Source organism: Aptenodytes forsteri, unplaced genomic scaffold, assembly GCF_000699145.1.
Source record: "Aptenodytes forsteri isolate BGI_AS27 unplaced genomic scaffold, ASM69914v1 Scaffold289, whole genome shotgun sequence".
Taxonomy (NCBI): Eukaryota; Metazoa; Chordata; class Aves; order Sphenisciformes; family Spheniscidae; genus Aptenodytes; species Aptenodytes forsteri.
Window position 1 is genome coordinate 3,312,650 of NW_008795025.1, and position 11,422 is coordinate 3,324,071.

Sequence of the window (11,422 nt, forward strand, 5' to 3'; positions counted from 1 at the left end):
AAAAACTCGTGCAGGAATATGAAATCCTTTAAAATGGATACTACAGTGAAAGGTAGAAAACGTTCATACAGTGAAATAGCCTGGTTCAAATAGATCTGTGTTCATTTTGCTATTCCAAATGTTTCCTGTAATTTCTTACAAAGACAGGTATGTTGTTGGCAGATGCGCACTGTTTTGGACTCTTTCTGGAACTTTGCAGGGGATATTATCCTAGAGCAACAGAATTGTAATGTTTCTTTTGCCTTTTCCTTTCTAACCTCCAAGGTGCAGGAACTTCACGAGGAAGAAGCACAGTGGGTGAACTATGACGAGGATGAACTGTGTGTAAAGATGCAGTTGGCAGACGGGATCTTCGAGGCCTTAATCAGAGACACTGTTGAGGTACTGAACCAGATAAATGAGAAACAGCGGAGATTGCTGCTTGTGTGACAGTGCTGAAAATAAACTTACAGCTGTGTAACCACTGAGTCGCAGGCCTTTCTGACTCCTGACGTACTCTCCACCCTGCAAGTGCTGCTGCTGGACTTCCATGCGTGGGTTTTAAAGGCAGTTCAGATGTGATTAAAGGAACCTGAATTCGCATCTACTGCCACTAGAGACCTCGCACCGGATTTGTTGTTTGGAACAAGCTGATCCCTCACTAGAGGCTGTATTGTGGAGTGCTCAAGACTGTTCGTGTGCCAATGCAGTTATGCCACATAACTGTCAGCAGCTGTCTGGGGCCCCAGCCTGGGGCTTTGACATGTTCAGCTTGTGCTCTGAAAGGGTTGGGTTAAGTTGGGATATTGGCTGCTTTGCTGGAATGGCTGTCAGCCATCAGTACTCGACTTGTCTTTAGAAATGTGAGTAATTTGGAGAAGAAACGGTTTGGTCAGGTTTTAGTCATAAATGGAGACTTACTGTACTGAACAGTGTTATAATCTTAACACCTCTTCTCCTGCAGCCCTAACAATGTGCATCAGTTTCTTCTGCTCCAGAGCCCATTTAATTCCCTTCTCTGTGAAGTTGGTTTTCATCTTTCTTCTGTGATGTGGTACCAAGGATGGTGCCAGCCAGTCCAGGGAAATTAGATGATGTTGCTTTCTGCATTCAAGTAAAGAATTCTTGCTGCTTTTCCTATGTAACTTGCTTCAGTCCCGAGGTGGAGCAAGATAAAGGCCGCCTAATGTCAAGTGCGAAAGATGAGCCCGTGGACAACTTTCCTCCTACCGTGTAGCACTTCTTCTCTTCCTGGAGCACCAGCTGCTCCCAGATAATGGATACTCAGGATTTTCTCAGGCACGAGACATGCAGGAGTGGAAAATGTTTCCTCACAAAAATTTGGCCTTCAATTCCTCAGCTTCCTCCCTTACTGTCACCTAGTTAATCGGAGAAGCCGTTACTTGAACAATTTAGAGAACAGAGTGTATTCACCAAAGAAAGCGGTGTCCAGTGCTTGACTGTCTGCATGTTTTGTGCTTGTGGGTTTTTTATTTATTTTCAGGTAATTTATTAAGTGGGTTACAGGAGAGTGTCCTGTGCAGTTGGCTGCACTGTCTTATGTTTTGAGACAGCCGAACTTGAGAAAGCATCTGTTCTAGAAACTTCCAGAGCCCCATATTCGCACAAAACCTCCAGCTTCTTGAGACATATACGGGGGGGGAAGAACCACCAAACCTCAGTGACCGGGGTGGGAAGCAAAGGCAGGACTAGGAACGTGCCTTCACCACACCTGGTTCAGAAACAATGGAGAGTTGAGGGGACTGAGCTGAAAAACGATGTGAAACTTCCCTGCTCCATCTGTTTCCTTCCTTTCCCAGAACTTCTAGGCCATTGGCAGCTGTTAGTGGTTGATTCAGTGCTGGGTTCAACTGCAGTGTCCTTCTGCTGAGTGCTCATTTCTAACCTGTCCCTCCCGTTCTTGTGTTTCTCTTGGAGGAACACAGACAATCTGGGGTCGAATGTTGATGCCTTAATAGTGGATGTCCCTGTTTGCTAACCTGGGACAAGACCCAGAGGAGAGTCACATTCTCCAGACACACTGGAGTGCAGAAAGACACTTTGAAGCCCTCAGAGGTGCCCCCAAGATGCTGCAGCCCACAATAGGTGTGGCGGGGAGATCTCTATCATTTTGTTCATTTGCTTGGTTCTTGGGCTTCCTGCTATGCATACCTCTGCTACTGCTCCATTTTGTTTTCTCTTTTCCACCTTTTTTTTTTTTGGAAAGCTATCATTGGAATATTTGCATTTTGCACAATGACACACAGCTGGTGATTCTTCAGGGACATACCTCTGACTGCTCCATTTTGTTTTCTCTTTTCCACCTTTTTTTTTTTTGGAAAGCTATCATTGGAATATTTGCATTTTGCACAATGACACACAGCTGGTGATTCTTCAGGGACAGCACTGGGAAATGTTGGATTTGTCCAGAGGTCCATGCAAATTCTCAGATGTAGTATTGCCAGCACTTCACTTGTGAGTTAATGGTGAGCCATATTCATGGGAGCTTAACAAGTGGAAGAACAAGGAGGAGGTCATGGTGTATAGGAAGACCTTATTTGCATTTTGCACAATGACACACAGCTGGTGATTCTTCAGGGACAGCACTGGGAAATGTTGGATTTGTCCAGAGGTCCATGCAAATTCTCAGATGTAGTATTGCCAGCACTTCACTTGTGAGTTAATGGTGAGCCATATTCATGGGAGCTTAACAAGTGGAAGAACAAGGAGGAGGTCATGGTGTATAGGAAGACCTCCAACAGGCATATGCATGTCTGTCCTGCAGTAGTGGCCCTTCTGGCTGGCTGGAAGTCGGATGGTCTTGGTGGAGCATCGTTCAGCTTTTTTTCCTCAGTGATTCACTTGTCTACCTAAAAGGTCCTGATGCTGAACCAGGAAACTCTCAAATGCTTAAGACAGAAGCAAACTAAAGCTGCTGCGTTTAACCAGCGTGGTGTCACTAATTGGGTCACCGCCTCAGATTTCCTTTCCTGGGTGTATCTTCTTCAGTAGTGAGGATTGCTATTTTTATAGGTAGCAATTACGGAAAGAAGGCAGAAACCTGCAGCGTAGGTTTGTGGCTGGAGTATCGGAGAAAAGAAGTTAGTTTCTGCTCTGTAGATACCATGGCCAGTGTTGAGAAGGTTGCCCTGCATCCCCGAGGCTTTTCAGCTGTTCTGAAAAGGGCTGGCATGGCTTTTCTGGTCTGTCCACCAGCAGGGAGAAGGTTGTACAGTTGGCCTGCCAAGGTACTGGGGACCATTGGAGATCGTATGCCTGTTGTCTTGCTGGCTTGGATAGCACTAGTTTAGTACCCTCGATAGAAGTAGTAACTATTTCTACAGCTGTTTGGGCAGAAGGAAGCTGTGTCTAAGTAATGGCTTTATTCCTTTGCAAACATCACCGTTTTAGTTTTGGTAGCAATCCTTGTTAGGAGCAACTCTAAAAAGACTTGAAAGTATGTTAATTATCTTCTCAATACCTCAAGTGTGTTGAGTTACTTTGAGTTGAGTGTATACTCAAAACCTCGAGTGTGTTGAGTACTTGTGGACTGATGATTACCGCGATGAAGCAATGGTCTGTCTGGGTCGTGGCTGGTAACGAGGAGGAATGGGGAAGCCTGGAGTCTCACAAACAGAGGCTGAATTCTCTATTTCTCTCCTCTCTCCAACCTTCCCATTATAAGAACAAGATGATATTTCTGGGTCCTGGTTATCTTGGTGCAACCACGTTAGAAGATTGAAGGCTGAGACATTTTTCTGAGACCTGTAAGCTGTTTTGGGGCAGTGACTGTCATCCCTGGGGAGATGCAGTTCTCTCTTCGGGAGGATCTCGGTGCCAGGTGGGAAAGCCCAGGCTTGTGAGGACAAGGAGCGCGAGTACCTCTCTCGCAGCAGGACGCTCCCTGAGCCGAACTGTGGAATATCAGTACTTCTGCCTTTCAGAAAAGGCTTGTTGCTCACAAGGTGGAACAAGGGATTGAAAAATCCCATCTTGTTCACTTTCCTTTCTTGAAAAAGTGGCCTTAGCTTTTTGCAATACTTGAATAAGTGTGTACCTGCAGAAGATCTTCAGTAGCACAGTGATAGAGACCTTTTAAGTGACTATTCTGCGAGGAACTGCATGCAGTTCTGACTTTCATATCCCTTTGCTACCTTAAGAATATTAGGAAAATAAAGTACTTTACAGCAGAGAAACAGTTGAATCTTATAAGGTATTTAGTGCATCTGAAGTGTTTACAAATCAACTAAAATGGAGAAAAGCAAACTATTGAACTTATTTGTAATTTAAACATTAAATGCAAAAATATATACAGATGAAAGAGGAATACTGTAATTAACTTGCATTTACTAGTTTTTTCCTTGACTTTGCAGAGCCTTTTGATATACATTTGCAAAGCCGCCTTTTGGGAGGCTCCGTCTCCCCGTGTACTGTGTTGTGGAGATGCTGAAAAGAAACCCGTTTACTGTGTATGTGTAAATAACTGGGTAACCTGGTTTTTGGGCCAGTTTCAGCTAATGTTCACATCCAGAGCAGCTTTGCACAGTAGACAGACCCAAGGATGTGGAGGTTTTGGGGTTTGGTTTTTTTTGTAATTAAGAACTGTAAAATAACCAGGGTGGTCCCTGTGTACACCAGTGTAAATATCTTTGGTAACGGAAATGTACTTTAAGAGAACAAAATCTGTAAATAAACTGATTTATAAATTAATCTTGTTTCCTGGTTCTTTATAAAATGGAGTTTTATAATTACCCAAATGGTTGCTAATTCTGAAGGTGTCCTGGAGATTCGTCCTTTGTACGTTCCCCTTTCTGTCTGATGCTGTACTTGGGATGCCAATCACAGTCCACAAAATCCCATTAGAGTTGCCTTAATTATAATCATAACATTATTAGAATTTCCTTATTGTTAAAGTTGAGTGTTGATAAAAGCTAAAACAGAAAATAGCATTGCGTAATCATTGCAGGAATGCACGGCATGATCTGCGGGAGAAAAATTACTCCTTGCACATATTTATTTAAAATAGGTTTTAAAAACTCATGGTTTAAAACATTTGGAGGGGAGGCAAGCTATTTTTATGCTAAACAGTAGTCTTGGAATTAAATTCTTCAGAGCCTCAGCCTTGTTTCAGATCCCTCAATTACACTCCTAAATTGTTACAGCTGCTGTTACCAGCACTGATCACTTCTTCACTGAGGGGGCAAACGTTCCCTGGAAACTTTATGTATTGGTGGAACTTTCCTAAATCTCTGCTGTTTGCTTTCCAGCAAAAAAAACCCAACCCCTCTTTCACATGTGAAAGGTCCCAGAGCTCTGTAGGAGGATGGCTGAACAGTCACGGTGCCAAACCACAGGCGTGCGGGCACGTGGCAAGCAAGAAGCAGCATGAAATGTGTAAGACCAAGCGTGTTTACCGAGCCTCCTCAGTGCCTACAGCCACTGCTGCTCCTGTACCTCTGCTGTGTTATGGTGCCATTTATTACCATACAGCCCAGCAGAAAAGGCTTTGCTTTCCATTTACTACAGATGTCTACAAAACCCAGCGTTGGTCTTTCCAGCTTGGAGGATGCTATGTGGCAGCCTACTCCTCACCTCTCCTCTGCCTAGGAGAGGCCTATGCATCAAACGGGGGAGACCTGTATGAACAAATCCGTTGCAAGGGCTTTTCACTGTGCTCAGCACTTGTTTGCTCTTTGTTTTTCCTTAGCAGAGGTATCTCATCCTGGAGGAAGACTTGCTGCACTTGGACTTTCATTATGGAAGCTGCTTTGCTGCAGTCCTGTGGTGCCAGCGTGCGGTAGCAGCAGTCAGCGGAGCATGCCGGGAACACCGTCTGCAGCCCTCATACAGACAGAGAAGCATGTCGCAGCCCTCTGAGCTCAGGGGGTTGAACTGGCCAAAGCATGACAGCGGGTTGTTTGATGTCCAAAGGGCTGAGACAAAGTGGTGCTGCAGCCTCTGTGTTCTCATTACTGAGCAGCAGGAGAGCGTCTGTGTTGCTGCTTTTCCTCGCCCTGCAGCGATTTTGCTCCGCGAGTCCTGTATTTTTGGACAGTGATCTACTTGCACCTGTCAGCATCCATCCCTGGAAGTGACTTAGAGTGCATTTCACGCTGGAAAAAAATTGATCTGTGCTTCTCGGGCTAAAGAACTGGCTTCCCTTTAAAACGGCTGGGGCAGGGGGAACCCTGCCACGGCACTCTGGCAAGTGACACAGCAAACTGCTGCATTGCTACTGCTGTCCTTGCCCAGGATGCCCAGTAATCAGCTTGATGAAAGCTCTAATTTCCTCATTTGCAAGTCTGCGTTGCTTCACTTTGGCACTGACTTTCTACGGTGGTGTTTGTGCAACTCCTCCCAGAACCCTCTGAGTGCAGTTGCCTTTGACAGCCATTTCACCCATGGACCTGGTGAAACTCCCGGGTTGGGCAATGGCAGGCAGCCGATGGCACGCTGGATTGAGTGGGACTGTTTTGGTGCCTTCCTTCCCGGGTGCCACCCGCTCCCAGGTGCCTCCCTAGGGAGGTGGTGCCAGCTGCAGCCATCCCATGTCCTAAAATGCCTGGCAGAGCACTGGAGCACTTGAAGTGTTGACTCTGCTCCAGACATTGCTGCGCCCTGCCTAGCACAAGGGCTTCTGCAGTGTCCAAGCTCTCTTTAACACAGCCCTGAGAAGAAAAGGGAGCTGGTAGGGAGCTCCTGAATGCCGGCAGCTCTCTTCAGTGCACAGGAAGGGGAGGGGGGGCTGCCAGGCCGCTGGCACCCAGCCCAGAGCACGGGCCGTTGGTGGGCAGGAATGCAGATGAGATGTAATGGAGTTTGAAAGCACAGGGCGCTCTCTGGGATGCAGGTCCTGTGGGGGAGGGGAAGGCACCCTGCGAGGTCTGGAAGCTGGAGCAAACAAAACCCGTAGTCCCAGCCCTGCGCCTTCCTGTCTCTTCCCCAGTAAGATCCAGCAGAAATTTGGGGAAAAGGAGGAGAATAGAGCTATCGTGGGGCAGCAGCTCCATTCAGGAGGGTGAGGGTTGGGCAGGAGGGGGGCATAGGGGGGAGATGTTTTGGGGAAGATGCCTTCTTTTGCCTGCCAAGTGTGCTGTGTGAGGATGGCCTGGAGCAGGTCTGGTTGGTTCCTGCTCTGAATGTTTCTCTTGGCTCTAGTTTTCCAGCCCTTTGCTCCAGCTGTGCAAGACCTGCCGTGTCCCTTGGGCTGTGTTCCCTCCCTGGTGTTGGTTTCAGGTGGCTTCCTTTTGCAGGCTGACTTGTCTGTAACCACCTGGTGAAATCTAGGCTGACTTGAACTGGGGTTTTGTCTGTGCATTTGCTGGAGGTGGAATTAATGCCGGTTCTGGGGGGTGTCCCAGAGATGTTACTTCCTTTTATTCCAGCAAAATAAAGGAGGCTGCGGGGGATGCTACCCTTTGTGTTGCTTGGCTTGAGGAACTCGTCAAGGAGCCTGGTCCAGTGTCCGTGTCCCGCTCCATTGCTCTGCAGAGGTGATGGAGCCAGTGCTGCTCAGTGAACCTGAGATTGGGCACACCAGTCCTTGGTAGGTGAGACCTTGCTTATGTTGCAGGACTACTGCCACAGCACGAGAGGAGTGCACCGTTGTCATCCGTGTGGTATTCTCAGTTTCATGTGCTGCAATTAAACCAGCTGCCAAATAATGATGTGGCAAATCTGGGTGGTGTGGCCTCCTCCGATCTGCTCTTGGAAGCTGGGCAGATGAGCCGGAGTGGAAAACGTCTGCTCTGTGCATCCTGGGTCATGGTGATGATTTATGACTTCAAGTAGATCTTAAATTCGCAGGTAAAATGTTTCCTACCCAGACATACCAAAGACAGCACCAGTTCCTCCTGGTCCCCCCAGGTCCCTCCGAAAAGAGCAAGGGCAGCGTTGCTGCCGTCCTTTTGAGGAGGGATGAATCAGCAGAGGGTGAATAGCAGAAAGGGGCTGGTACTGCTGTAGTCTCTCTGCAGACACAAACTACGTGAACACATTCATCACATCCTGAGAATGCACCCCGGATTTTCTTTTACGTCTATTGTTATTACGGGCTGGTTGGTCTTGAAAGGTAGAAATCAACTGTATCCGACCAAGCCTGTCTCGCGTAGTTGGCAATTCCCATCTATCAGTGTGGGCTACAAGGGGCTTTCCTGGCCTTCATAGGTGTGAGCCCGGCAGAGCCGATGCAGGGTGTGGGAAGCAGTCGGGGTTCACATCCACTCCGTGCGTTATTCCCTGTCTCGGCAAAGCCACAGAAGCTGGCAGGTTTATCGCACAGGCGCTGCCAAAGGTCTTGTCTGAGACTGACCAGGTGGTCAGTGAGTGTGTCTGAGACACACCAGCAGAGGTGTGACTGGTGCCACCAGTGGAAAAGTGCCACCTGGATTGGAGTGTCCCAGCTGACTTCAGCTGGCTGGGAGGTGATGGGTGGCACAATTCTCACTCGCTCTCTGAGGCTGTTTGGAGATGCTAATTGGGGAAATGGGGCTTTGCTTTTATTTAGAGAAGGACCACACTTTAAGCGGTGCTGTGCTCCAGATCAAGGAGGGCTTCACTGAGTTCATCAGTCCATCTCGTGAAGGCTGGTGAGAGACGGGAAAACTATGGAGCCTTCTCTGCAACTGGTATTTTCGAGGCACTCACAGGGGAGTTGGATGCGAACTTCTCTGAACGGCCTCTGAAATGCCAGGGCCGGGTGACGGGGTTGCCATGATTGTATCATGAGTCTTGCATTGGTTGCGTGCTTTTCTTGGAGTCAGTTCCTGGAATCACACAATTAGGTAGGAACGTGTTCTTTAATTTTCAAGGAAGAAAGTCCATTTCAGGATCTCCCTGTCCCCAAACCTTCACAACTAAAGGGAAGTGAGAAGGTCCTGGGTTGGCTTACCTGGCCATTTTGAGCTGTTGGTGTTTTGCAGCCAGATTCATGCTTTTAAAAATGGATAGTAGAAACCTTTCCCCAATTTCTGAAGCATGTTCAGTAGTCCTTTCCAGCACTTCAAGGGCTGAATACATAAAAAACCTACTGCTCTTTCCTCATCTCCTCTCTAACCCAGCACAGAGGCAATCAGAGTAGCTCTTTGTGTCTGTGAAAATGATCCATTTTGGGTGCACGAAACAAGTTCTGCAGGACTTAAATGATTTTGGTGAGATCTTAGCGGCCTTTGAGGCTCTCAGCCTGTTGGTGTTGCCCACATCTCATTGACTTCAAGGAGATTCCTGCTGGCTGTTAGTCTGGGAAAGGAGATCTGAGAGCTGATGAGCTTAATGAGCTAAAGCCACTGCTCAGCTGCTGCACAGGGACTTGTGCAGCACGGGAACCTCTGTGGTGGTCCTTATTCCATGGCCTTGCTACGGGGGAGTGAAGCACCTCTCTTCCCAAAGTTAAGGATGCTGAGTTCGGCGCTGAAGGCTTTGCTGTGTAGCACAGCTGAAAACCAAGTAGGCTCCTAAATGTCCCACGAGAGCCTAAAGTTGGGCTTTAGGGCTGGCTGGGGGCTCAGCAGCCAGGCATCCAGGGTCACCCAGCACCTATCCCTTGTGCTTTGCTGCCCGCAGGCTCTGCTAGCAGGAAGGGGTGCAAAGCAAGAGAGGACAAAAGGTAGGCAGTGCTAGGAGGGCATTTCCAAAACCTCCCTGGACTTTTTTATTTATTTATTTTTTAAATTCATCTTAGTTATTCTTAAATCCATTCTAAATGGGTTGTTTCAAAATCTCTGCTTCATCTTTGGTTTTCCACACCCATGCCCTGTCTCAGGGCATTCTGCAATGAAAATCTAGCTCTTCCCAGTTTGAGGTGGAAGAAAAGCCTCATCTCTTGCTCTGCAGCAGGGTTAAAAGGAAAAAAAGGCTATTTGGGCAAGCCTGTGCCTGGTAAGCCCCACACCCTGCTGGTGAAGGAGGCTGTTCCTCGGGCAGCAGTGGGGACGGGATGTGCCAGGCTGGCGGCAGGGTCCTCAGCAGCAGCCCCGGCTCCCCGGGCAGCCGGAAGCAGGACCATCCCCACCCCCAGGCTTCAGGGGATGAGCAATGGTGTGGCTCACCTCAAAAGGAGCCGGAGCCCCGGGCTGCAGGCTCTTGCCTATCTGCCTTCGGGTTACATGCTGCTTTTGCATCTAAAAAAGGATTCAAGGAATTTGGGCTCCCTGGGAGGGAGGGGTGAGCTGGATGGGGAGGATGCCGGCAATTACACTGCTGCTGAGCACCTCTCCTTCGCTGTGATAACCTAATCAAGCTGACGAGCCCTTAAAATAAGGACTTTAGCCCAGGGTAAAATAACGGTGATGACATCCCTAAAGCACAGGGATTTTTGTCTTTTAGTCGCCAGCTGGATAAAAATGAGTTGTGGCAAGGTCTCTGGCAATAGCCAGCAACCACGTTTCAGAGCAGCCATACATGGGCCGGGGCTGCACCTCTCTCCCTCCTAGGTGGACAGCAAAGTGTGATAATCCCTTAAGCATTTAATTACAGCTGGCAGGGCTGGAGCAAACCATCTTCTGCCCCGTTTGCATCAGCCTGGACCCACAGAGGATGCGTGGCAGCAATCCCTCAAGGGTTGTGTCCGATGGGCTCTGTCCCCCACAGCCGGGCCATCTTGGGGAGGCCCATAGCTCCCCCAGAGCCATGCCCCCTGTGGAGGCCCCTGCCCTCCCCTGCCACGGCAAGGCTTGGCTCTGGCAGGCTTGTTTTTCTAGCATGGCAGGTCCGCCTAAAATACCTAGGTGGGGCCCAGCATGGCTAATGGCCTTCCTGGGGACAGAGCCAGCAACCAGCCCTCAACAGCAATGGGCACCCCCGGTGCTGGAGGCCCCCTGGCCTCAGGGGCTGGGGAGGGAGCAGAGGGCTAGATTTCAGGGCCGTGTCCACCCCGACAGTGCCCGGCTCTGCCCTGGGGCAGTGGGCAACGGGCACCTTCTGTCCGGGAGCCAGTGATGTGGGTGGGTGCGTGCGTGAGCGACGGCACAGCCAGGCTGGGGGGGAGGCTGTGGCCGGATGTGCGGCCGCCTGGGATGGAGTGCTGCTTTTTTTGTGTGGAGGAGCTGGATTTTGGGGCCTCGTTGGGTATCCTTGTTGCACATCCCTGGCAGGGTTGGGACGAGGGCAGCTGGGTCCCCGTCCCACGGGGTGTCCCAGCAGGCGCTGCCTGGTGACGCTGGCTGACATCAGGGCATCTGACCAGGGCGCTGCCCTCAGGCCGGCGGCTCCCCTCAGGCCAGCAGCTTCCCTCAGGGATGACCGTAATGGCAGCACCATGGGTTTTGGGCCTGAATCAGCTGCCTTCATCTTTCCTTGCTTTATCAGGATTTTATCATTTTATGCTAACTGTCCCCTCGCGAGAGGGTAGTGCTGTGGCCTTGCCCCCTTGCCCAGCGTGCTGCCTGATGCGGGGGAGGCTGGGGGGGGTATTTCGGGCATCCCCATGATGTGGGGGTGTCGGGGG

At 49.4% G+C, this 11,422-nt stretch overlaps 1 protein-coding gene and 1 long non-coding RNA gene across 6 annotated transcripts in view; one reads left to right on the forward strand and one right to left on the reverse strand.

The window, feature by feature from the left end:
• The window catches only part of CEP350 (centrosomal protein 350), a 67,055-nt gene extending 64,796 nt beyond the window's left edge, over positions 1-2,259 (forward strand). For all 5 annotated transcript variants that reach the window (XM_009275879.1, XM_019471163.1, XM_019471165.1 and 2 more), the window contains one exon: positions 265-2,259. In XM_009275879.1, the coding sequence (XP_009274154.1) occupies positions 265-429 (165 nt within the window). In that variant the 3' untranslated portion in view covers positions 430-2,259. The remainder of the gene's footprint in view (positions 1-264) is intronic.
• Positions 2,260-2,293: 34 nt separating this feature from the next.
• On the reverse strand, positions 2,294-4,683 carry LOC103896105. Its single transcript, XR_657387.2, has 2 exons — positions 2,733-4,683; positions 2,294-2,532 (listed from the first exon to the last, which is right to left on the reverse strand). It is a non-coding gene; the product is annotated as an uncharacterized LOC103896105 (long non-coding RNA).
• Between the last annotated feature and the right edge of the window lie 6,739 nt (positions 4,684-11,422).